The sequence below is a fragment of the Manacus vitellinus genome, unplaced genomic scaffold, assembly GCF_001715985.3.
Source record: "Manacus vitellinus isolate BGI_N305 unplaced genomic scaffold, ASM171598v3 scaffold_28_pilon, whole genome shotgun sequence".
NCBI lineage: Eukaryota > Metazoa > Chordata > Aves > Passeriformes > Pipridae > Manacus > Manacus vitellinus.
In genome coordinates this window covers 9,711,481-9,737,671 of record NW_021940122.1, presented here as the reverse complement: position 1 = coordinate 9,737,671, position 26,191 = coordinate 9,711,481, and the positions used below count along the sequence as shown (strand labels likewise).

General features: G+C 43.6%; 1 protein-coding gene and 1 long non-coding RNA gene across 6 annotated transcripts in view; one reads left to right on the top strand and one right to left on the bottom strand.

Annotated features, from left to right (window-relative positions):
- The window catches only part of ING4 (inhibitor of growth family member 4), a 23,753-nt gene extending 1,636 nt beyond the window's left edge, over window positions 1-22,117 (top strand). Inside the window, exons 2-9 of one of the 5 annotated variants that reach the window (XR_608082.3) lie at window positions 18,897-18,968; window positions 19,163-19,329; window positions 19,520-19,634; window positions 19,959-20,067; window positions 20,391-20,538; window positions 20,931-20,992; window positions 21,202-21,376; window positions 21,470-22,069. Coding sequence is in view for 3 of the 5 variants with exons in the window: in XM_018074540.2 (XP_017930029.1) it covers window positions 18,897-18,968; window positions 19,163-19,329; window positions 19,520-19,634; window positions 19,959-20,067; window positions 20,391-20,538; window positions 20,931-20,992; window positions 21,202-21,241 (713 nt within the window). In the remaining 2 variants the exon portion in view is untranslated. Of the gene's footprint in view, window positions 1-7,305; window positions 7,331-7,646; window positions 7,839-18,896; window positions 18,969-19,162; window positions 19,330-19,519; window positions 19,762-19,958; window positions 20,068-20,390; window positions 20,539-20,930; window positions 20,993-21,201 lie in introns of those variants that run through there. The other 4 variants (XM_018074541.2, XM_018074542.1, XM_018074540.2 and 1 more) reach the window with 4 other exon arrangements.
- Window positions 18,795-26,191, bottom strand: LOC108640042. The gene is made up of 3 exons (XR_001920889.2): window positions 26,081-26,191; window positions 22,741-22,844; window positions 18,795-19,573 (listed from the first exon to the last, which is right to left on the bottom strand). It is a non-coding gene; the product is annotated as an uncharacterized LOC108640042 (long non-coding RNA).

Here is a 26,191-nt window from a genome sequence, read left to right as displayed (position 1 = left end):
CGCACCAAGAACTAATGGGTATTTAAACTATGTGTTGACAAAATCTATTGGCTTGATTTTTGAGGCACTGGGACACAGAATCCCTTCCATTGGTAGCCTGCTGCAAGGGCTTCGTGTTCTTGCTGTTTAAATATTTCCGCCAGATTTCTCCTTGCTTTGGCTTCTGGTCACTAGTTCTGAATACATGCATCCTGCTGGTTCAGAGAGCCTGAGCACAGTGGTGCTTTTTCCCCTGGACTGGTATTTAAACACTCTAGTGTCTCTTCTCAGTCCACTTTTTAACAAGCTAAATAGATGAAACTCTGTAAACCTTCCACTGTAAGGGATTTCCTCCAGCCCATAAATTATTCTTGTCTTTTCTTTCTACATCTTGTCAAATTTTTCAGTATCTTATAAAAATGTTCCTTTTGGATTTGAGTGTTGGAAGCCCCAATGCCATGGACGAGGTCCCTTAGCCTTAAGTCTGCAGAGGATTGTGTTTGCCCGGTACTCACAGCGTTAAACGGGAGCTCACATTGGCTGCTTGTCTGGTGTGACTCCTCAGTCATCTGAAGTCTCGGCTTTCATGACAGTGTTTCCCCCTTTCTACAGGTATGGTCTGAGCTCTTATTTCCTAGATGCTTCACGTGAGGCTGTGTCCAAGTCCAGTTTGTGTGAATGGACCTGGCTGAGTGATGGACCAGGCTACTCACTGCTTTCCCAGTTCTGTGACCCACAAAATGTATCAGTTATTTTTTACTTTTAGATCCGGGTTGAAATGCTGCATTGCATATGACCTACGCTAACTTGAAAAGCATCACTGAGTGCAACTTTTTATTAGCTTGTTTTTGAGACTTGCAGGCTAGGCATTTCTTAATCCTCTTAGTATGTGATTATGTACAGTAAATCTTTCTGACTTATGGTGCTAGGTCAATGCCTTATAAAAATTTAAGTATGTTGCACCTATGCAGTCCCCTTTGTTAAACCAAATGTATAATGATGGCATCTAAGAATGAAATTAGGGTTTGGTTTTTTCTTTTCTTATTTTACTACAAAATCTCTTATTTCATAAAATCCTTGGGTTATAGACTTTATTTTTTCATTCACTAATTCTTCATCTCAACAGCTTTTCCATAATTTTAACACTGAGTCATTTCATTTGCCTTTTGGGAATACTGCCGTGAGTGTCTTAAGGTATTTCTCTAATATCCCAACTTTAATTAAAATGAGAATCAATGGGCTAGAGAGCTTGTTAGTGAACTCCTTTAGGACTCCTGTTTCTTTGCTGACTTCAAATGCATATCCCTAGTAGAGGTTGTCTCATCTCCTACTTTGATACTAAGGTACTAGAGAGAAGTTGCTATTTTCATTTGACTGCCACATCCTATTCCTTTCTTTATATTTGTTGACTGATTTCCACTATTCTATGTCACTAGCATTTTCACCATTTTCATCTAGCATGGATTAGTACTATTAGTAAGATTTCTTTGTTAATTTAAAAGAGAAAAAAATCCTGTTATGACTAGTTTTGCTAGCCACAAAGTTTTACTTATTTTATAATGTCTAACTTGTGTCAGTTGCTGTCTGACCTTCATCTTTTCCATCTGTTGTGTTTCAGTTTGATTTTCTTTAAATTGTTTCTTGCTCACAGACTTTCTCACTGAACCCAGGATGAGCTTTTACCAAAAGGTTTCCTCTTTTTCATTGTGAATTTAGGACCTTTTTGGCCACATGGAAGATTTTCCTCACAGGAGAGTTTAATTCACATTTCTCTGCCTTATTTCTTTTTTTTTTCCTCATGGACAACTCAGTTTATAGTTTTGCTCACCCTGGAAGTTAGCACAGACTCAGCACAAGTTTATTACTACTTGTGGCTCTCTTCTCCATGTCCATATTTGATATGAACAGGACAAAACTGCCAGTTTCACTCAAGTTATCTCATATGCATCACCTTGAAGTCTGAAAAATTGACTTGGCTTGGGTGCAGTGTCTTGTACTAAGTTGGGAAGGTTTTAAAAGTCGGAATTATACTTTGCTGACTGGTTGAATTCCCGGGGGAATGGCTCACAAGTTAAAATTCCTTGCAGACATTTTTTGGTTTATATGTTAAAGGTGCTTGAAATTGCCTTTCCAGGCCCCTGGTTTGCTGTGTTGTTTTCTCATGTCTGCTATCCTTCCCCTTCTTGGAATCTGCTACCTACCATGGGGATCCATATGTATTTAAGGCTGTACAATTCCTGTGTTACCAGTCATTTCAAAGATATTATTCCTTGTGTGTTTGCAGCTTGTTGCTGTACCTATAGCTTTTACTGTTGCCCAGGAAGAACCTAATTATTTCTTACTAAGGGACTTCCCATTGAGTTTCAGAAATGCCACTTTATTCCAGGCCTCTTTTTTTCTTATCAATGAGAATGTCCTCTGTTTACCCTGAGTCCTGTTGCTGATGTGGAAATAATTGGAGATACCTTACTCTCATTATCTTTGTCACTTATTTGAGTTTGGATTAGATCTTTGGATTCCCAAGGTTGTTTAACATTGTCAAAGTGCTTCAGGTGGTTTAAAAAGGAGAGTTGCTACCTGTGAGACACAAAATCTAACAACTTGTACAAAATCCTTCCCTGTTGAGATGCAGCCTGAGGTTCTGCAGCTTTTCAGCTTTGTGCACTCAAGCCAACGATGGTTCAACTATTTACCTCCCACTCACTAGTGGAAGACTCTCTTAACAAGATCCTATGGTCCTTCCTCTTAGCTCCCTGAATTCTTTGACCCTGCATTTTCATTGTGATGCCAATGCATTTGTTTCTGTATGTCTTATCCAAGAAGACTTGACAATGACTCTGCAGTTCTGTTAGGTTGCATCTTGTGTCTTTGCTGGAAGGCAGTAGCACTTTTTCTTCTTGTCCTTTTCTGAGCTGATTGTCTGTTCTTAGCTGGATTTTACAAATTATCATTGCTTTAAAAGGAAACATCATGTAGGCTGGAAATCATTTAGAAAAGTCACCCACAAACAGTAACTGAATCTTAGCTGTGACTAATGATAGTATTGCTGGTCTATAATTCAGTTAAATCTTCAAGAAAGATTTAAGACTTTCATAATTTAAAGCCTTATGGTTAATCAACCATATCCTTTATTAGAGTTTTTCTGTTGGTTATCACTGCCATTAAAACTGCCATTCTGTTTTACTACTATATTTTTTTTTAATCCATAGGGTCTTGTTATGCCTTTGTTCAGTACATTAAAGTCTTCTTCTATAAGAAGTCTTTCTTCTTCTGTAATGAATTATAGACCATGATCAAGTCACTGCATTCATTCTTCCAAACAGCTAAATTAAATTGAGCTGGTTTAGGTGTCTCACATTAAGGCTTGGCTCCATCATGTATTTCTTACCTGTTGCCCTTTCAGTTACCAGGTTGTGCAGTGTTCACTTCAAGTCTTGCTACATTAGACCTAGATGGTTATCTTGAGCCACCAAACTTACAATGCCATACAAGGATGTCTAGTTCTTTTAATGAGATCTTTTTCTTTAAATTCAAACCAAGAGCATTATGCTTCTTTTCTTAGCTGAGTGCAACCCCTATCAATTACACTGTGATTTTGCCACGTCAGTGTTAGGTTAACTGCCTTACAGCAACCTGGATGAGCCCATTTGCTTTTCAAATACTTTTAAAGTATTTGCTGGTCTTCTGGAACACATTCAGAGCTTCAAAGTTGTTTGGAAAAGAAAGCCCATTGCTTCCATCTGCTTGCCAGATAATTCTTTTCAAATTACAGATTGTCAGTTTCTAGCTATGCAACTTTTAGGATGTTTTATTTAATGGGTAGAACTAAAGATCTTCCTAAATCTTATTGGCAATAGGTAATATTTCATTACCTCACAGATATGTCTACATCATCCAACTTTCTTCCTAATATAGAATATAATTATGAGATTCTGCCTGTCTTCTATATTTTTATTGATTATTTTATCATCTTTATATCATCTAAAGGATATATATCATGTTTAGGATTTTCTTCTAATATTTTGCAGGTAATGTACCTGAAAGCTGCCCAAGTTTACTAGTGCAGTTTCAGAACATAGAATGAAATTGCTCTGTACACTTTCTTAACTACAAGATAGGTACCTGTTCAGTCGTCATTTCAGGTACAACAGATTAAATTTGTGTGCATGGTTTCTTGTTTCTGTGTAGTAGAACACCAAAGTACTAGAGAGATGTAGTAACTTGGTCCAACAAACATTTCGATTTCATGTAGTGTCTGTGTAATGAATGGAAAAAAAAATGGAAGAAATCGTGACACCAAAGAACTAGAGTCTATGCCTAGTTTTGCTGCTGAATTAGGATATGTTATTGAAACATGGATACAGGTATAATCTGTGGCCTTTGGCATACTCTTTCATTTGTAAAGCTGATTAACCACCTTGCGGGCAAGTGCTGCAGATCAATCCTTTGCTATTTTTGAGAATGAAGTGTGGGTACATCCAGTGTTTCCTGAAGACAGGAAATGCAGAGCAGGGACCTCTGAACTGAGAATGTTAAAGAGTGAGAAGAGCCGAATGTACCTCTACAGCAAAAAGGGAACCAAACAAGAGTGTGAATCTATAGGCCCTCCTGTTGGGTGACGCATAAGGATCCCTCTCAAGCACTGGCCTTCACCTCCTAGTCCTTGGACAACGTTTAAGAGGTCTCTAAGGTAACTGAAAAGCTGGAGGCTTGAATTTGGTATGCAGATGTTTACATTTCCAAGGGAAAACACAGGCATCTGTAGATCAATAAAGGTTGAGAACCACTGCTGCAGACTGCTTCCGTAGGCCGCTCAGCTCCCCGGTGTGAGGTGCGCAGGCCTTCTAGGCAGCACGCCTGCTCATCCCACAGGCCCTCCCTCCAACCAACCAGGAGGAGGTACCTGTGGGTTTAACAACAGGATGTAATTGTGGTAGCAAACTGGGGTGAGGGGGAGGAGTGTGATAACCACCAGGGTTAGCGTCTGTGGCTTTGTTGCTACAGCAGGATCAGGGAATGAGGCTGGGTGAGGGTTAGACATAAATAGCCGTGGACTCTGGAGCGTATTTGAGTGGGGGAAGCACCTTCTTGTAAAATCATCTGTGCCCCTGCCAGGACTCTGACTTGCAGAAGTGTTTCCTCTAAAAAATATTACACCCGTGGCCAATAACTACCGTGGTAACACTCCCTCTGCAGGTGAGGATGCTTCTGGAACCCTGAGCAATGCACTTCTCTATGCTTTGACTTTCTAAGAAAGCAAAAATAGCAAATTTTCTAGATTCAGAACTCAGGAACTAGTTTGTGCTGGCTTGCTATTTTCTACTGCTGTGAGACCACCCAGGCACACAAAACTGCCTCTCCCCTGTTTTCCAACTTCACAGTGGCAGTTCATGAAGTTAAAAACATATTTGTACATTTTACTAAGATTTACCATTTAGATTTTAGGCAAGTGTCTCCTCTTTCCCTTGTAGTTTGTATCTGCAGTGCAGAGGTCCTTCTGGCAAGAAGTCCAGAGGGAGCTTGTCTCTCCACTTCAGTGGTCTAGTATTTTGACACATTCCTAGCCTTGGCTTGGAGGGTAAGATGGATTCCCAGGTGGTCTCTTAACCAAATTAGTGATGTCTGAGAATGTCTAATTCTTAACATCAGCTCCATTTAGCCTGGTAGCCCCAGGCAGGATGCATTTGGGGGATTCTGGTTTAGGGAGCAGGGTTTTTTTTATGTAACAGCCACATCCTTCCCCTTAATTAAGAGTGTAAGGCAATTTATACAAGAATTTTGAAGTACTTTAAAGTGAGGCTTAACAATAATGTTCAGCTAACTGAAGCCAGCTGCTTCATATGAGAACTGAAAAGACTGAGAAATGTGTTTTGAATAATTAAAAATGTCATAAATAACTTAAATGACTGTAGGAATAGGAATGGAAAACCACCATCTTCAGAACACAGAGGATCTCTGAATTAACCAAATAACAACAAGAGGGTTGATAGTTCAAACAGCTGTAATTCATTTATATAACAGCTCCTCGGTCTTGCAGTGGAGGCTGCTGGAAGACTTAATCCCAGTATATCCACATAAATAAAGGCAGGGTGTCTTGGAAGATCTTTGGGAAGAAAGAGGAAAAAAACCCAAATTTAGTCACTCCTCGTGGCCAGAATGTGGGAGCACTCAGTCCTGAGCAGTGACTGTCATTGTACAGACTGTCTGGAAAAAAAAAATGGTGGCGGTGAGTACCCAGCGGAAAGGTGGATGAAATGTAGTATTTGCCAAACAAAACCAGTGCCTCCTAAACTGTAGAGGATTCTAGATTAACGCTGACCTCTTCAAACATCAATCCTGCGTATCCTAGACCCTAAGGATCAAAAGAAGTATGATAATTTTGTCTCAGTTCCTTCATAATCACGCATGACCTCACCCTCTTAACCCAGCACAATGCCACACTGTGCATGTAGCAAAGGACAGCGGGGGAAGCTCCTGAACTCCATGGCACGAGGATCTCTGACCCAGAAGTGACTTGTGGTGTGTGGTCACTAAGGTGGTACTGGCAAGAGGAAGGAAAAGAGAAAACGGTCTTAACTTCATTCCGTTCTTTAGCTGTGTTGTACCATAAGCCTTTCACAGCAAAGACTGTCTCATTTATGACACAGCAGCAGCTGCTCCTCACTGGGGAATTCCATGGTGAATGGAAACCAATAGTAACACGTCAACAGCACTTCCTCGCTCAGAGCACAGGATGGGTAAGGTTGGGAGGGGCTACAGTGGCTCATCTGGTCCAACCTCCCTTCTCAAGCAGGGTCATCTAGAGCACATGGAACGGGATTGCGTCCAGCCGGTTCTGGAATATCTCCAGTGAGGGAAACTCCACAACCTCCGTGGGCAACCTGTTCCAATGCTCGGTCACTGCACAGTAAGGAAGTTCTTCCTCATGTTCAGGTGGAACCTCCTGTGCAACAGTTTCTGCCCTTTGCCTCTCGTCCTATTGCTCGGCACCACTGAGAAGAGCCTGCATCCATCCTCTCCCCCTCCCTTCCCCCCTGCCCCGCTTTAGGTATTTATACACGTTGATGAGGTCCCCTCTCAGTCGCCTCTTTTCAAGGCTAAACAGGCGCAGCTCCTTTCCCCCGTAGGAAGATATGCCACCACTCTCCACCCATCGCCACTATTCACCTCTGCAGGGCCCGCCGGGGCGACACCAGACCCGAAATTGCGGCGGGGGGCGGAATGCCCGGCGGAGGCGAAGCGGCTTCGCGGGCCGGCAGAGCCGCTTCCGGGGCGCGCGGTCGGTGGTGGGAGAAGCCGTGCGCGGCAAATGCGGCGATGGGGGACTGTTACCTGGAAGACTACCTGGACAGTAAGAGCCGCGTGGCGGGGCCGCGGCCGCGCCGGAGCCGCCGGCTGGGCACGACGGGACGAGGGCGGGCCCGCGGGGGTCGAGCGCTTGCCGGGCGCCCGCGGGCTCCTCCCCAGCGGCCTCGAGTGCGCCAGCCGGCCCGGCCCGGCGTCGGTGCCCGTCCCCTGGCCGTGCGGCAGCCCTCCGCCGTGGCAGGCTGGCTGCGGTGCTGCGGGAGCCCCGACACCGCGGCCGATTCGTCCCTGGAGAAAGGAACCCAGTGCTGCTCCAGCCCCTCGCGGGAGCGGGAGCTGGACTGTCAGTGGTTTCCCGGGATAAACGTCAGCAGCAGGGCTGGGGGAGTCAGCCAGAGATAGCTTTTGGATCTATGGGACGGTGGTCTCGGTAGCTTCCTTCGCTATCCATTTACAATCAGCCCTGGTTTTGTGGCCGAAGAGGAGCTGTGTAAATGCTGATGGAGTTGGTAACGTTATCGGGGAGCCCTCCTTTGATACCGTCCTGCCTTAAGGTGCTCAGAACTTTGTCAAACTCTGCCCTTTGGGGATAAGACTTGCAGTGCCTGTTTTACCCCCGTGTTCTTAAAACAGCCGAGTAAACTAATCAGAGGAGTTGTTTCTCGAGGAAGAGACTATTGTGTTAAGATCCAGTAACGTGTTCTTTCATGAATGCTGTTTGCACATTTTCCTGCTGATCTGGTGTCACTGGAGACAGGGTAGCACAGTGATGGGGTGATGTGTTTACAGTGTGGGAGTTCTGGTAACGTGTCTTTTACTTCACTCTGTCTGGCCAAGTTAAATCTCTCATTCTGTATTTGTGTATGCTTGGAAACACTGGAGCTTGGCTCTTCAGAAATTTTGCTACACCGGGTTTCTTCCAGCACAGAGCTAATAAGGTGTTTATTTGAAGACAAGAGGTCTCATTCCTTGTGTCTTCAGTGCTCCCTTTGCCATTAGGAAAGGAAACCTCTTGTAAATTAAATTAAGAAAGTTTAAGAACCATAATAAATTTCAGAGAAAGCTGGAATTGAACAGACAAGGATCTAGGAACTGCAAGGAAGGAGGATGCAAAAGCCAGGAAAAAGAGTTGGATGAGAAAGTAGATTGTGAGAGAGAAGCAAAGATTTATCTTCTCGTGCTTTTCTCATTCCACTGTAGAAGACTGCAAGTGACTGAGGCTCCTCAGTGGGGAGGACAAGGGCTAGACAAGAGGAGAAAGAAGCAGGTGGATAAGCAGTAAGTGCATGGGGAGGCTGCAGGGTTTTCCTAATTGGAGGGCATTATATTTGGTATGAGCTGCAGTGTCAAGATAAAGGAGTGAAAGGTTGGGATTTGCAGTTGGTAGGCAGAGATGAGCAGGATGCAGTGCTGAGTGTGGAGGGGTGTGGTAGATACCAAGCTGGAGAAAAAGGAAGCTGTAGACGGTCTTGGTGGCTGGAAAGTGTTCCCACCAAAGTCAAACACCTCTGGATCTCCTTGTCACTTCCAACTAAAGTTTACCCTCCCCTGGAAACTCCTCTTTTTCTCTAGTACAGGCATGCAGAGAAAATGATACACTTATTTTCCTCTCTCAGCTGAGATTTATGGTCCTGCAGTTGAATTAGAGATTCTCCATTAGTATTGTGGTGTCAGTGTTACTTAAAAACAGAAAGCAACAGGCACAATCTAAAAGTCCTGGCTACAAAGATGTTAGAAAGAACAAAACAGTTTTTGCAGCAATGGTTTAGCCTGGTTTGCTTACCCGTAAAGCTCTAAAGGCTTTTTTCAGTTTCTGGTGCAATATTACTTTCCTCTGTTTGCTAATTGTGCTGTGCTTAATTAAGCTATGCTTAACCTGCAGTTTCTCTCAGAAAATCATGTTATATGAATTGTAATACTTACAGTCAAAGAGCATCCATCTCGTTTTTCAGTAAGTTAATCTGCTGATAGGCTTTCCTGTCATGCTTTTGTGACTTGTGTCTGTAGTTAATTTTCACAGTTTCAGTATTTAGCCATTGGACCTTTAACACCTCTTACCTGCCATGTTAAAGTGTCCCCTTATTAAAAGTTTATTCCCTGTGTAGATTGTAGTTGATTAAATCTTAACCTTCTTTCTGCTAACTTAGAAAAAAAATTACCTGGGATAACATTTTTCAGTTTTCTGATTACCTATATTGTTCTTGTCCCAGCCTGCTCTAATCTTTTTACATTCTGCTTGAACTTCTGACTCTGTGAAAATGCATAATCTTTTAATAGTGAGTCTTCTTCATGATACTGACTGAGCAACAGCATTTGGTTCCCTCCTTGCTACTTCCTTTTTCTTTTTTAAAAATTATTTGGGTATTTTAAACGCATTCAGTTCAGTTTTAAGGTAGTTCACTAATGTCCCAAAACTTCCTGAAATTTACTACAAACAAATAGTCCAGAACCTTTGGTCATCTCTTCTAAAGATGTCTAATTTACTTCTTCATTTACATTTGCATCTTGGAACTGAATTCTTTTAGTATTATAGTGCTATTGCAGATACAGTTTTCGATTGAATTTTTTTTCCTCCTCCCACAGAGATTCTCTTTCATGTGGTTTACTGGCTGAATCTGCTCAGGGAATGAATGGGGAGTGTGTGAAAAGAGGGCAGTTGTTTGTAGGGCCTCTTCATATCTTTGAAGAAAGGAAAGATGTATAAAGAATGAAGATCTTAGAAAGGAAAAAGGTGGCCTCCTGTTTGAGGCAATTGAGTACCACTCTGATAAATTGAGTTTGATGTTCTTATTTTGTGTTGTGAGTCACACTTTTTACAGGTTCTCCTTGCTTGGATTGTGCTTCCCTCAAATTATGAGTGAAAATTTGCAGTCAGGGGAGCAGATGTGCAGAATGCTCATAGCTGCAGCTAAAGTCTGCTTTGAACAGATAATTCTGAAAAGTCAGGCTATTCAAGAGGCAAGATTGTAATTAGCTGGCCTTCGTGACTTTAATCTCTTTGCCTCAGTAAATCTCTCGGCCTTCATTCTTTTGGTGAGGGAAGTGGGCCACTCCACTGCAGCATTGTGAAAACCTTTTAATGTCACGGTAATGAACACCTTGAAAAGCTGATTACCAAGTCAGTTTTCACGTTGGGCTCTGGGCCATGTGTGTGTGACTGTATCAAGCAAAGAGAATAAAATACTCAGTCACTTGGAATGGGAAACACCTTCCTTGAAACCTCGTGCAGTTTGGTAGTTAAATATGTTAAAATGCGCGAGCAGTCTGACAAAACTGCGCATACAGCTTCAGTTGCTTCAGTTCATGTATTTTGAGTCCTCTGCTTTGGACATCTAAGGTTCTTTTCCATTACATTTTTGTGGAATAGCCGAATGAAGAACTGTTCTCTTAGTAAAAGGTGTCTGGCTGGTTCTTAGGTCTGATATTTCAGTAGCTTTCCAAGTCTTTGCTGTAATTTGAACCCAGGTTTAGACCGAGGATTAGACATGCCTTTGCCTTTGCTCTAAGCTGTTAATTACAAAGCAGCTCTGTCTGAAATGTGTTATGCTCCTATAAGATGTTTTTTCAGCAGAAAAATGTGCACATTCCTTCTGTGCTGAACATCCTGAGAGAGGAACTCCTGTCTTGTCTACTCTGATCGCCTTCATTCCTTCATCCTAATTACTGAAGCTGTCCTTTCAATGATTATGCTGAGCCAAAGGATTCAGGCAAGGGGAGAAGAGGAATGTGTCTTGTTCCAGTTGTCTTGTTCCAGTTTTCTTCCTCCCGAGTGGTTTTCCCCAGTTGCTGAAGTAAAGCGTAAAAATATTTCCATCACTTCAAATATTGTCCTCTTCCTGGTCTCTAAACTATTTTATGCCTGGTTTTGAGGGGAGAAAGCAAGATAATATAAGTGCTTTCCCTCAAGCCAGTAAAACAGTGCAGCTTTAGTAAGGGAAAAACTATGGGTGCAAAGGAGTTAGAGATATAGAAAGGAACGGGGGAAGAAAAGGAAGAAGGAAGAAAATAGTGGTTTGTGATTAAAAGACTGAATGTGCATGAAGACTCATTAGAGGAGCTTGTGCTTGCTTGAACTTGAGTTACTGTGCTTGGCTCTCGTACTGGGTTAGAAATACTGTAGTGGAGACTTGGAGGGGGAGAATGTGACTAATACAGATTTTCCAGAGGACGAGATGCAAACCCTGAGTTTTATTCATGTTTGGAGTTTTGGAGAGGATTGCAGGTCTCCTTTGTGAAAGACGTCATTGAAGCACACACATACTCAGAAAACAGTCCCAAATAATTTTCTACAAGTCTCTGTATGTGAACATGCCATGAGTGTAGGGACTGTTTTTGTAGTAGACGAACTGCTGTGCAACTAGGTGTATTTTGTACCATCAGTGCTTCCCTCTTTGCCCACCCAGGGGGTGCCAGAATGAAGTAAGTATTCTTAGTGACAACACACAAATGTATCTTTTATGGCAACAGAACCAAGGCATGTATGTTTCCTCAACAATAAAAAGTGTTTCGGTCCTCCATCACCTGAAACCTCTGAGGAACTAAAGCCAGTATTTCATCTAAATTAGACCTAAATGCTTGGGGGAGTCATCAGTAGAGGGCAGGTAGCCTTGGTGAGCTTGAGACGCAGAGGGATGTCACTGGCCTGGCTGCTCCAGTGGCTGCTTGATACAGATTCCATTGTCTTGGAGGCCACCAGTCAGGACTTGTTCCAGGAGCAGCCACTAGGACATAACCTGCCTCAGTGAAGAGGGTGATGGAGAAAACAGGCTTAGATGAGGAGACCTCAGCTGGTAAGTTAATGTGGTACTGTGTAGTCATTTTACTTTGTGTTTTCCCCCTTTTTAATACTGATTAGGAAGGCATCGAGCTTCCTTTGCTCCTCTATTTACATGTGTCAGTAGGCACATAAAGATGCACCAGTTCAGGGCTTGTCAATACTAGAAAACTTAAGCCGACACAAGCACAGAGCAACAGAAGCAGCATCTGCCCTTATGAAAGTCATCTTCTTTCTTCTACAACTGACATGGGAATGTCCTTTCATTCCTTGATAACTTTGGCTAACCCAGTAAAATAAGATTATTCTTCGGAAGAGCTACATCTGTCAGGATTTTCCTCTGTGTAGCTTCATCAAATGAGGGTGTGATGTGTATTGTCATCTTAATACTCTTAGAGGACATGGGTGTGATGTCGGAAATTGCTGTGGCAAGCCTTCGATTCCTTCCCACACCTGGCTGCATTCCAAATTCCCCAGCAGTTCTTTTATCTCTTGTTTTCCTGTCTTTACGGTTATCCCCTCCCCAGTGTACCATGCAGCCATACCCCCCTCCCTGCCTCTAAAGTTTCTCACATTGTACTTCAGAAATGCAAGTCTCTTAATAAATTTTTTCTATATTCAGCACTATTTCAGTGTAATGAAAGATGCATTTCACCTTTCTGAGACTTCAGATTAGTTGCATCTGTGATGCAGCACACTTCATCTGTGGAAAATTACAAAAGATATCATGCAGGGAGGAGAATTTGGTGATTCATAGGCAGCATTTGTTTCTGTGTGAAAGCTACTGGCACAGCCCACACTAAGCTGATACATTTAATGACCAGTTCATTTAGAATTGATTTTGTTGTTCATTGGTACTTTTGTTGGAGCTGATACAAGGTGACTTTACATGGCAAAGCATACTGTGTTTTCTCTGTATTTCTTCACTCACCCAACTGCAAATCCGATGTGATGGCAAACAGCCCTGTGAGCTCTTTGGTGGTTGTCCCTGCCTTTGGAGGTCTGTGACAGGCTGGAAATGTCAGGAGCGTTGCGAGTTTCATTTCTTGTGTTAGTCTTCCAAGCCCTCCAAGAAATCAAGGTTGATCTTTAAGATCCCCTTTCTGAGACTTAACAACATTGCCTGCTATCTTGGCTGTGGATGCTGTAGCACTGAGGTAGTGTAATAAGAAAATGACAGAAAGAGCCCTCCTTTCTCAGGAAAACAGTCCACGCTTTGGGGTAATATTGAGTCTCTGTAGCTGATGCATTGACTGTCATTGCTGACTAATTCCTGTTTCTTTGGACAGTGCCTGAAGGAGATGTGCTTGGGTGGACTCGTGCAGTGCACTGGCCCATAGCTTGGGATGTATGACATGGGCACAGAGTTCCTGGGTGCCTGTAACTAAATCAGTCTGCCACACCCGAGCACCCTCTCTGTAAAAATGTGGGTAGTATTATCCCTCACCAAGGTGTTGTGAGGATAATTGTACGGGTTAGGATGTGTACATTGCAGTAGGGCCGAGCCATGTATGAATAGAGGGAAAGGTATACATTATGCTCATGCAATAATTTCAGTAAACTGTGTAGGAGGATGATTAATTACTTGAGAGCACAGGACAGAGTAGAAGCATTAGTTTAAAAGGGTTGTACCATCTGAAAGGAGGGATATAAAAGACATCCTGCCCCTAATGAGGAAGCAAGGGAGCGCCTGAAGATTGCTGTAAGCCAGTTGTCATGCAGTAACTTCAAGTGCTACAAAATTATGAGAATCACAGAGTACAGAAAAGTCCAGTGTGCTTCCCCCACAAGAAACCAGTTGCTTTCCTCTCTTAGGGGGCACAGAACTTGCCCTCTCATTGTGGCAGTCCCTGACACAAGTAGGATTTTTTTTTAATTACCTTCAGCAGTGTGGTGTCTAAAAGGTTTACTGAAATATATACTGTTCAATAAAGCAACTGTGGTTATGTTTCAAAATGTATTTTCTTGGTTTTTAATAAATTTAAACATGCATGTAAACGTAGTGGGTAAACAGATGTCTCGGGAAAGGCACTATGTGCTTGTATGGTCTTTGGTACTACTGGTCATCTTTTAGGAATTTGTACAATACAAATGCATTGTTTGGCACAGTAAAGATGTGCTGTGGGGGATTGAAGCACAGTTGAAGTTATCAGGCTGTGTAGGCTCACTCTCTGCATGTTTGTGTCGGAGGTAACATCTGAGTTAAGTAGCTGAAGTTTAACTATCAGTTGCCTGCACCTGACACCTCATGTGTGCTTCTACAGAGAAGTAAATAAAATAATAATTATCGGAGAGGAAAGAGAGTGGTGTTGAAGTCTGACTTTTGGAGAGTGCATGTTTTTTAAGGGAGAAGACTGCATGGTAATGGATGCCCATGGAAGAATGAATGAATGGGGAAAGGAGTGACAAGGAAAGAGGAGAATAAAAAAGACAGAAGAACAGGGGGAGTGAAGGGATAAGAACTGAGGAGAGGAAAGACAATGATAGGTGGAGAGACTTTGGCTTGTGATCAGAAATGAAAACAAGGTAAGAAAAGGAAGGGGTAAGAAAAACTCATTGAGAGACCTGCCCCAATGATTTTCAGGGTAATTATACTGTGAGAGGAATCAGTAGGGCTGCACATGGTTTCTCTGTGGATTTGTGCAGGTGGCTGCATTAGGAAGAACATTACCAACAGGTCAAGGGAAATGATCCCGCCCCTCTACTGAGCTCTAGCGAGGCCACATCTGGAGTGCTGTGTCCAGTTCTGGGCTCCTCAGTACAAGAGAGACATGGAGCTCCTGGAGCAGGTCCAGTGGAGGGCAACAAAGATGATTAAGGGACTGGACCATCTCTGTTACGAGGAAAGGCTGAGGGAGCTGGGCCTGTTCAGCCTTGAGAAGAGATATCTGAGAGGGGACCTCATCAATGTCTCTAAGTATCTGCAGGGAGGGTGTCAAGAGAATGGATCTGTGCTCTTCTTGGTGATGCTGAGTAATAGAACAAGAGGCAGTGGGCAGAAAGTGATGCACAGGAGGTTCCACCTGAGTATGAGGAAGAACTTCTTCACTACACAGGTGACTGAGCACTGGAAAAGCTTGCCAAGAGAGGTGGTGGAGTCTCCCTCACTAGAGATATTCTAGACCATCTGGACACAATCCTGTTCCATATACTCTAGGATGACCCTGCTTGAGCAGGGAGGTTGAACCAGATGAGCTACTGTGGTCCCTTCTAGCCTGACCCATTTTGTGATTCTGTGACACCGTTGCATTAATGCCAGCCCATGCTTTGGGCCAAGCTGCTGGCCTTGCTAGCATTTTCTTCCCTGGACATTTTCACCATCCTCCTCTTCCTCTCTTGCTGCTATGCCATTTGTGTGGAAAGAGGCCCTCGTTATTCCTTATTTTTGTCTCCATTGTTGTGTATCAGAGACAGAGTGACTGCACTTCACTGCCCTCTTCTCTAGTGATCGAGGATGCCTCTAGGGTGTTTTTTCTTTACAATTATCAGTTTCAGAATCTGAGAATTATTTGGGTATTTTGTGATAGGTAGTATTTAGTCATGAAAGTTTTAGGTGAATCTTATTATAAGATGAAAGAGCAAATGAATTGTAAAGGAAAAAAGGAGAAATTCATGGGGAAATGAAATTACATAAATAACATGAGTTCTTTTAGAAGTACTGAGGAAAAGTGTGGCATTGGTAGGAATAAAAAATTGGAAACTTAAATCTTAGATTTTTCTTTTTTTAATGGGACTGTTAGGGTGGGGATGTCTAATACCCAGCACAGCATAGGTCAAGCAATTTCAGCATATGTTCTGACCCCTGTGATAAATTCTGTGATGCAGAGAATCACTTCTGTTTAAGGTTACACAAGAGCTTTGGAGTTAAGCTGAGGATAGTAGAAAACATCCCCATAGCTAGATTAAGCTATGTACCATAAAAATAGTTTGTCGTTCAGTTAAAACTTGCTTGGCTGCAGCTTTATCTTGTTATGCTTTTTGTTATTGCCAGACTCTCTCTGGATCATACTTAGTAATGTTGTGCTCAGCTTCCTTCCACTTTCAGTTGAACAGATAAAGTATCTTTGTAACAGTTCTGATTATAAAGTCAGTGTACTGTCACTTGTTTCATTTTCTCCCAGTTTATTGACAAAGCAGTTGCAGAATGTTGGTCCAGTAATAGATTTGCAGAGTGAAACATTCTGCTGGGGTTTTAGGAAATAATTTTGCTGGTTTTAGCAGGGAAGGAATTAAAATGACAGGGGCTTGTCTCGTCAGTCCCCGTGGAAGCCTGCTCAGCTAATGAGCATCTGGAAGGTCGTGGCTCCAGGAGATCATGGCTCTTAAGTGCTAAACTGGTAAATGATGGTGCCTGTGCTGAGCCTCTGCTTGGCCAGAGTCAGAGCTGGGTGACACCTCTCCCCACACTGCCGGGAGCAAAGGGCTCTGCACACCTGGAGGCAGGTAACAAAGCAGGGGAGCCATTGGCCTGGCTGAGGGGCTGGCAGTGAGGGGAGCAGGCACTGGGCAGAGAGGGTCTCTGAAGGGTAGGTGGCACAGGCTGAGGAGACGAGGCTGGGCACATAGAGGCAAAGGGAAGGCAGGCACTGTCCAGGCAAGGGCATGTGCTGGTGTTAGTGGTGGTGGCAGATATTTACAGTGACAGCTGTAAAAATTAGAATACAGTCCCTTTCAGGTTCTGTAGCAGAAACAAACTCCTGCTTGAGTTTCTCCTGCTGTGAGAACATCAGCATGAAATGTGACCGTCACCCTGTGTGGGGTTGTTCTGCCCACAGAACAGCATCCTGCTGGCTTTTGTCGTAGCTCAGGTGCTTGCTCTGTCTAAAGGTTTCTAGCCCTACCAAGGGAAAACTGACAGTACCTGGTGGAATTTGTGCTTTTACTGTCTGTCCTTTTCAGAGGAGAAAAAGAAATTACATTAATCTTTTTTAAAAACCACAAAGTCCAGAATTTAGAAGCTGTGATCTTCAGGATTAATAAACTCAATATAAATTCAGCATATTGTGTGCAGTACAAGAACAGATACTGTTTTCCTCTAGAGGATACCTGTCTTGTCTTCTGCAGGGGCTGCTTTGGAGAGGAATGAAAAGCAGCATGCTGCAGCATGACCCATGTTTCATTTGCTGTGTAAATTGAAAAGTTTAGAGTTGATGAGTCTGGGGATTGCAGGGAGGAAAAAGGCATGGTCTTGAGATCCCCAAGCTGGATTTTGTCCCTGCCATGAGCTTCCTCTGTAAGCAATATTAATTTTCAACGCTGTGTCCCCATCGTCTTCTGACATGCTTTTTTGAGCCATAGGGATGTAATCTGGTAGCTGACTGCTTAAACCTTGTGTGAAGTCTGTCATGCTGAACAAACATGGAAGTATCAAATTCAGGAATGTGCAGTCAGAATTTTGCCGCTTAGTAATTTTTTGAGAATTTGAATTTGCACTGTTAACTGTCCTTGAATGCAGGGGGGTGATGTGTATGTGCTGTGGATTATGTATCTGGGTACTCGAGGACTCCTACTACCCGAGCATTTCTCAGGTAACTAAATTAGAAATGGCAACAGAAATCTGTTGAAGCAGCAACTTCATTACTCAGAAGGGTTCTGTGTGTAACTTATTATATTCTGTTTGTGCAAAAAAGTAAGTAAAAGGAACAGCTTCTGTGCTCAGCAAGGCCCGGAGCTGGTTTTACTTCTTATAGGAATTAATTTCACAGCCTGTGGATAGTACTTGTTAAAACCTTCCTCTTGCATACAGACCTTCCCAGACAACTGGTTGCTTTTCAGGGAATTGAAAAAGCATTCATTACTGTAGAAATATGTGCAGTGAAAATAGAGACTGCTGCCTGGACTGATGTATTGGACAGCTTTGGTGATGGCCAGACACACCTTCAGTTGCACTCCTTGTGTGTTGGAGAGCAGGTTCAGGAAGCAGATATGCTTATGTTGGATTTCTGAAGAGCTTTTCCTACCACTTTTTTTTTTTTTAACCTGCAAGAAAGATTTTTTTTTTAATTACATATAAAGGTGACAATAATCAAGCTTGGATTTCAGGTTAATGCAGTAACACTAGATCTCATTGTGATTAGACAGGCATGGAAAAATGAGAATTGTTTTTATCGGCTTTGCCAGTTGAGCATCTGGTGATGCCTAGGGGGTGAGTGACATAGTGCATTGAAAATTAATTGACTATCAACTTCACATTGCTCATTCAGAGCCGTACAAACGTTTATTATTCATGATGTGTGGCATCCTTCCAGGTTTTGGATGGACCGCACTGAGATGACGGTGCAGAAGGCACAAAAAGGAACACGTCACGGGGGGTTAAAACTGATATTCACTGCTCCCTGTCCCATCTCAGACTTGCTCTTTGGCTCTGCCCAAAGCATCTACCGTCCCCTATATGTAAAATGGATGCACTAAAACAAACTCACTTTTCGGTGAATTAGCATTTGATCAACTTTAATTTCTACATCCTTGTGTAGGAACAACTAAATGGCATTATTTACCAGCTGTTGTACTATTTTTTTCATTACTAAGTGGAGTTTTTGAATATGTTATAATGACTGACACTCATTACAAATTTTGAGTTTCTGCTTTCTTAATGTGGATCTTTCTGCATGGCAGCAGTTTTCTGCTAACTAATATGTATTCTAGAACTGTGCTCCCAGATTAAATCTATCACGTTTTTATAGTCTGTCTCCTCTGGAGCTGGCAACAAATGAGGCACGCTAATGTGCACCAGGGACATCATTAGAGGGGTATATGTGGTGTTATTGGTTAGCTTTGTTCCTGCCTTGGCATCATGGACATGAACCTGATTTCTCCATGTATTCTCCTTTCCCTGCAGGTATTGAGAACCTGCCATTTGAATTGCAGAGAAACTTCCAGCTCATGCGAGATCTGGATCAGAGGACAGAAGGTGAGACTTAAAGATGGTTTTGTTGCCAAGACAATAAGTATGTAGCTTGACCAGCTTTTCTTTGCTTTGCTTTAATCATGGGGATCTCCGGGCAGGGAAGAAAGCCTAAAGCTGCTCCACTCATTCAGTCTCTCTTACTGGAGGGCACTGTAGCATTGTGTATATTTACGTATTTAATGGTAAACTTGTTTCAGACCTCAAGTCGGAGATCGATAAGTTGGCCACAGAGTATATCAGCAATGCACGAACTTTGTCTTCAGAGGAAAAACTGGGGCTTCTCAAGCAAATCCAGGAGGCCTATGGGAAGTGCAAGGAGTTTGGGGACGACAAGGTTCAGCTGGCTATGCAGACCTACGAGATGGTATGAAGGGAAGTGTCTAGTGCTTATCGGGTGAAAGTCCAAACTAAAGCCCCTAGTCTTGAAAGGCCTTGATCTCTCATTTTTAGGCCCTGCCTGCTCTTTACTTCTTGGCTCTTTAGTGCAAGCCCCCTCTTCTTTGCCCTCCTGGGCTCTGTCCTGTGGTGACTCCTGGTCACTGTTGTCTTTGCAGGTTGATAAGCACATCCGGCGGCTGGACACAGACCTCGCTCGCTTTGAAGCAGACCTGAAGGAGAAGCAGATAGAGTCGAGTGACTATGACAGTTCTTCCAGCAAGGGCAAGAAGAGTGAGTACCACCACTGGGCTGCAGATTGATACAGGAGGCAGCCAAGTGACTATGGAAGTGGTGGGGATGAAGGCAGGCACTGGAATGGTACAGATCAAAGACTGTTGCGCTGGAATCTGAAGGACAGGTAAAAAGATGGTGACCTGTGAGCTTCTTGTGTGAGGATATTCAAGGCCACTAGATAAAATTAAGATGGAGTGCATGGCCCAAAGCCGATATACATTCCAAAGTAGGAATGTATTTTAGTGCTGGAGAGGTTGTCACCATGTCAAGTGTCTGTTTTGATGGGGTGACAGATGCAACACCTTTTTCTCTTCTTATCAGAGGGCCGAGCCCAGAAAGAGAAAAAAGCTGCCCGTGCTCGCTCTAAAGGGAAGAACTCTGATGAGGAAGCACCAAAAACTGCCCAAAAGAAATTGAAGCTCGTCCGCACGTAAGTGTTTTAAGAGACTTGCAGGAATCAGGAGCAGCACTAGAAATCAGACCAAGGAAGGCCCAGCCTGAGAAGGATAGCTGATCCCCACCCAGACTAAAAGGGTTTATCTCCTGTCCCTTCTTGGGAAGCAAGAAGAAGGGAATCTTTTTAATTCTTTCAGGGGTGGGTTGAAGAGGAAAGCAGGTCACTTCACTGGAGTTGGGTGTATGTGCTTAAATAAGAGAAGCATCTGTCTCTGGCAAACAAGGACATTGTCTTTGGAGACATGAAGGGACTCAAAGCCAGTTATTTTGCTGACCTACTTTATTCCTGTCCTGCAGTAGCACAGAGTATGGGATGCCTTCAGTCACCTTCGGAAATGTGCACCCTTCGGATGTACTGGATATGCCCGTGGACCCCAATGAGCCTACTTACTGCCTCTGCCACCAGGTCTCCTATGGGGAGATGATTGGCTGCGACAACCCAGATGTAAGAGCCTGCACTTGATGGAAATGGGGGAGAAAGGCGTGGAGAGAAGGCTCTTGGATGGAAAGTCTTGTCCTGCTTGGGTGGGGCCTGATACAGCAAGCAATGGCAAGGAGACAGGGAGTTTGGGAAGGGCAAGGGCGTGGCATACCATGACCTGTTAAGTGCCTCTTTTGTCGGGGTTTTCCTTAAAATGTTTTCTTGCCCCTAAACTTAGCAAGGGACAAGGGGAGTTCTCCTTGCTAGCAGTGTGTAGATTGGGTGTGAGTCTTCATTCCCTGATTGCTGCTAGGGATTTAGGAGTTTGTGATCAAATGCTGGGAATCTCCAGTAGCCCAAAAGCAATGATTTCGAAAGAAAACTGCTCTTTAACTGACTGCTCTCCATCCCAACAGTGTTCCATTGAGTGGTTTCATTTTGCCTGTGTGGGTCTGACAACAAAACCAAGAGGGAAATGGTGAGTGAACAAGCAACCTGGAGGGCCCATTGGCCTTTGGAAAAGGGAGGTCGTGGGTGGCAGATGGGAGAGTACACTTAAAAGACCTCATAAGAATGAAAAATTGAATTAAGGCTTTGTTGGAGACCTTGGAAAAGGTCTTTTGGGACTGTATGTTTGAGGTTCATGTCATGCCCTCAACGTTGGCTTTGTACTTCCCTTTCTAACAGGTTCTGCCCTCGCTGTTCGCAGGAGAGGAAGAAGAAGTAAATTCCCATGAAACCTCAGAACTGCTGCAGGAGCTCTCTTCCCCCTGCCAGGGCCTCGTCCCAGTTCCCCCAGCCCTTGGGGCCTTGGCTGAGGGGGAGTCTTGCCCTGTTTGTGGTTTGGGCCATCCCTGGAATGGTGTGTACCCTCACAGTGGTTCCTGTGTGTTCTGTATCCCGGGTTGCTTCCAAGTCCCTAAGGGAGGACTTCTCTGTGTACTATTCCAAACAGGTCTCTGAACCTCAAAGGGAATGAATGAGGGCACCAGGGTAGCCACCAGATTCCCAGGGATTCAGGTAGCCCCTGATTTTCCTTGGCTTTCCTTCAGCCTCCTCAGAGTTCATTGCCTACTCTGTGCTTAGAGAACAAGGCTATGGGATGGGGGAAGGAAAGGAGGTAAGTCTTCAGCATTTTAGGTCATTGATTTTCCTGGATCTTTTTCAGGAGAGAGGGAGTAACCAGGCTACTTCTTAATCTAGTGGACTGGTTGAGAAACTGAAAACCTGATGTGCTCCCTGTCTTTAACCATTCCATTACTGGCATTGAGCAGCCTCTTTTGCTGGGGAGGGGAGGAGGCGGAGGGAGTGTTTAGAGCTAGCTTTGTCTCCCTTATTCCTGGGGTAACCCTGCTGGTCTGGGAAGCACATTATGGGAAGGAGGAAGAATTTCTAACCACATGGGGAGAAGTGGCTTGGTCTAGCCTGTCTTCCGTCTCCAAAATTCTGCCTTCCTTTTGTGCAGTGGTGCTTCTCCATTATGTTGATGGTGGAAAGTTTGGGGATCAGATCCCACTTGTATAAAACAGAATGAAATAAAATTCATTGAAACAAATATTGTGTTTGCCTTGCTGTTACCTCCAAAATAAATTGTGGCAATTGGTCTCTCTAGTTCTTTCTCTCTTAGCTCTGCTTTTATTGTAAATGATGAATGTGGTACAGATTTCTCATCTACCAATCCTAAATAGCATTAATAAGTGACATTCTGCATAAGTCAGGCTTTAAAATGTACCTAATGTACTTGCAAAAGGTTACTAAGCTTTCTAGTAAATGTGAAAAACATCTGCCCCATCAGTCGTGCCCTCACAAAAAGGTGGACATTTATTCACATTATTGTTTGATCATCTACTTCATCAGTTGCCTTCTCTTAAATGCGGAGGGCTGGAAGTTATTGAGGTCAACACTCCCTCTGGCTGTTGGGCAGCACAGCTGAGAAAATAAGCCATCAGGACAAGCCATGTGCCTCCAAGAATGTGGGTAGGTATTTCCAGATATCCTGATAACTTGCTCCCTAGTGGGTCACAGTCACCTTGTTACCAGAAATGTTGGGCTCCAAAACAATTACTGAAGATGTGTCTCTCTGTAGTGTCTGTAGGTAACTGTGAGGAGATGACCCACACTGAAGCTCCCCTTTATCAATTCCATTGGCAGGACCTGGAGATGGATGAGCCCAAGTCTCTTCTTGCTGCTTGTGGTCTGCTCATCAGGAAGGTTTAGGATTTTCACCTGAAACACAGGATGTTTTCCTCACACATATAACTTGTATGAGGATCCATGGAAGATTTTGCTCTTGTAGTCATGAAGCCAAAGCTCTGCTCAGGTTCAGAGGACTGTAGGTGAAGAGCAATGTTATTCCCACCTTGTCACTGTATGGGGACTCTCTCAACCATCAGCTCAGGAGCTGGCGTTTTCTGCTCAAGGGAGTTAGCATTGAGCCAGTCTTTGCTTTTTCTTCGAGAAGGGATCTGTGGGTTCTCATTTTGCACTGAAAAAAGTAGAGGTGGATTCTTGCCCAGGCTATGGCTCATGTTTTTGGTTCCCCAACCACAATCTCAGTCTGAATCCCCAGATTTTATTAGGCCACTCCCTGGGGCTTCCCTTCTTAAACAGAGAGAAAGTAAATTCTGGAAGATGTTGGCTATGTATCTGGTACAGTTTTCATAGTGGGGAGACACTGTGCCGTGATCCAAGGGGTGAGAAAGCTGTGGCAGGAGAAAAACTTTATTGAGCTGGAGTTAATTCAGACAGCAGCAGGGTGCTCAACTGACGTGGTGGATGTGGTCTGAACTTGAAGATGGGCTTTGGGCAAAGTGCAAGGGTGACGAAGGATGCAAGCAGTCCTCCAAGCAGTTTGGTTTTGAGGGGACACGACTGTAATTGTAATGGCCAGCGTTAGCAGCAAGTTCTCTAGGAACTGTGGGCTAGAGGGGCGTTTGGAGCACGAGCCCTGTAATGAAGCCACTGCTGACCAAGGATAATAAGTAGCTTATAAAAGCATGTGGTATCATGTGAGAGTGTGTGTGTGGGCAGGAGTGTGTTGCACACCAAACCAGCAAACAAGATTGCCTATTTTTCAGGTGCTGCTCATAGGAGTAACTGTGTTCCTGACGGCTCTGATTTGGGAAACACAAGTCTGGGGTTTTCTGCAGTCAGCATAGGATGCTGGGAGGGGGAGGTAGACTGGAATGTTTCTGTTTTCAGACTAAAACTTGGCCACAGCGTTACCATTGTGCTTCTTGGCACTCTGAGAATTGAAACATTCTGATGACCTAATGCAAAACAGATGAGAAACACCTTGGCTGGGTTCTGATTCAGTGCCAGAAAATGGCAAGCAGTGCTGCTGTTTTACTTCCCTGCCACTCTGCTATTGTGTCCTGCTTCTGTCCAACAAAGGGGTGCTTCAGCCAGCAGCACGGAGCATTCAGGGGACATTTGCTGCAGCTGAGGAAATGCTCTGACTTACAGGAAGAGGGAACTTAGACCAAAATTTGGATAAAGCCTGAGCATTTTTAAATGGCTTAGAAGTATAAATGCAAATGAAAGGACATTAAAATCTAACCTTGGAAGGGAGGGAATAAGGGCAATAGCTGTGCAATATGTAATCACCAGAGGAGGAAAAAAATCAGTAGAAGCTGGAAATTACAAAGTACAAAAATGAAGCCAGTGGGAACAAAGCCTGTAAGTGACAAGGCTGGAAACATAAGCAGCTTTTTTTAGAATGCCTTTTGTTTTTGATATAATTGAACATGGCACATGTCCATTACCAACTGCAGATAGCAGAATTGTTTGTAATGAGAGGAGGGGAAGTGTTCTGTAAATATTTATTCTGTGTTGGTGCTGGTGTCAATATGGGGATGATGTACTTCCTAGGCAAACAGTAAAGGAGAGTTTTAAATAGCATCTATTGGGGTCAAGACTTTTTTGATCAGCAGTCTTCAATAAATTATGTCTGTCGTCCTGTGAAAGCCACCCAAAGGAGTCTGTGGACTGCTCTCTGAAAGGCTCTGGACTGCTAAGGAAAGCCCACAAGGCTGGAAAAGAGCCAGCTCTGTGCTGGTCCTTAATGATGTCAAGAAGGCTGCCACAGCAGTCCAGATGTGAAATACTGAAACAGCAGGGAAGTAAATTGCTTCTCTCTAAAACAAGCAAGAAATCCAGGTCAACAAAATAAAATCAATTTGACTGGAAGTAGCAAAAACAGGTCAGTCAAAAACTACTTGAATTTTTTTTTTTTAAAGATCTTGTTAATAGTTACCTGCATCACTCTAGTGGTAACGGGATCTGAAAAGTTTACTTCTCCTAGAGTTGAAGTGCTTAAAGCAGGGTTACACTAAGTTAAAGTAATCATGAGCTCCTTTACAGAACTGGCTAGCTTGCAGATTTCCTGGAACAGCTGTCAGTGCAACATAAACACTTTCTAAAATGGTGCTGGAGAAATTGCCCTTTTAGAGTGATTGGAAATATCCTAGTTGATGAGTAAAGTCAAGTCTGAGTTTCAGGAAGCTGCAGCCATTCAGCACAACAAGAGGGAAGATTTTTCCAGCCTCTTTAAGCCCATTTATTAACAATAATTGGTCATGCACACAAATGACCAGTTTATCTTGTCCAGCTGTGATTGCCCCATCTTTGGGCATCATTCCTAGTAGCTGGGCAAATATGTTGATGAGGATGTTCAGCAAAGTATTCCCCTTTCCAGCGAGCAGACGTGCTCACCAAGCTCCCGTCCCTCGGGCTCTGCCACCACCATGTCCATTGCATGATGTGTACAGGAGCCATCACCTTCCACCAGTGGGAACACCTTCCTCCCCTGCTTTTGAATAAAGCGATTGAACTCGCCCCATAGCTCAGCAACATCCAGCCTTCCATTAAGCACTTTTGAGGTGTTACCCAACCATACACTCGGAGCCGCGTGGTGGACAGTCCCCCCCTCGCTGTCTGTTTAACAGCTTGTATAAGGCTTCTGTGCTTAAGCAGACTCATTGAAACTCAGCTGTAGGGTGTGTTTCTGTGAGACTCAGATTATCACAGATCAATTTTTATGAGACAGTTACTCAGAACTGGAAACACTGATTGGAAAGTACCCCTGGAGGTCATCTGCTTCAGCTTCCCCTTCAAAGCAGGGCTGCTGTCCGTCCTAAATCAGGTCAGATATATGCTGAGTACCGAAACTCTGTAGCAGAGCAACTAGGATGAGAAGCAGCAGTTGGGTGGCTCAAGATGAAAGGTGATATTACTGATGATCTTAAGACTCAATTCAAATGCCAGCCAAATCAGTCCAGAGATCGCAGCTTGGCAGTGAAGAAGAAAGACGTTCCCAAGAGACAACTTGCTCATACTGAAATGACTTAAAATGTCTGCCCAGACACAGCTGGTTTGACAGTTTCTGAGCCATTGTTCCTTTTATAATCAACCATTGCTCTACTTTCTCTCTGCCATGTGAACCAGGAGGATGAACTGTGAAGATGTTGACGAGTTGAGTGGCAACATCTGCTGCTTTAAAGCAAGCAAGGGGGACCTGCAGCATTGAAGGAGTTAAAGACTAACAGAAGGAAAGAAAATGCCCTACCTTTCTTTCGAAAGACAAGTGAAGGAAGTTTCTCCAACTCTGTTGCCTAGTAGTTACAGGATCAAAAGAAACATAGCTGTTTTTATCCAATAAAATGCATTTCATTTATAA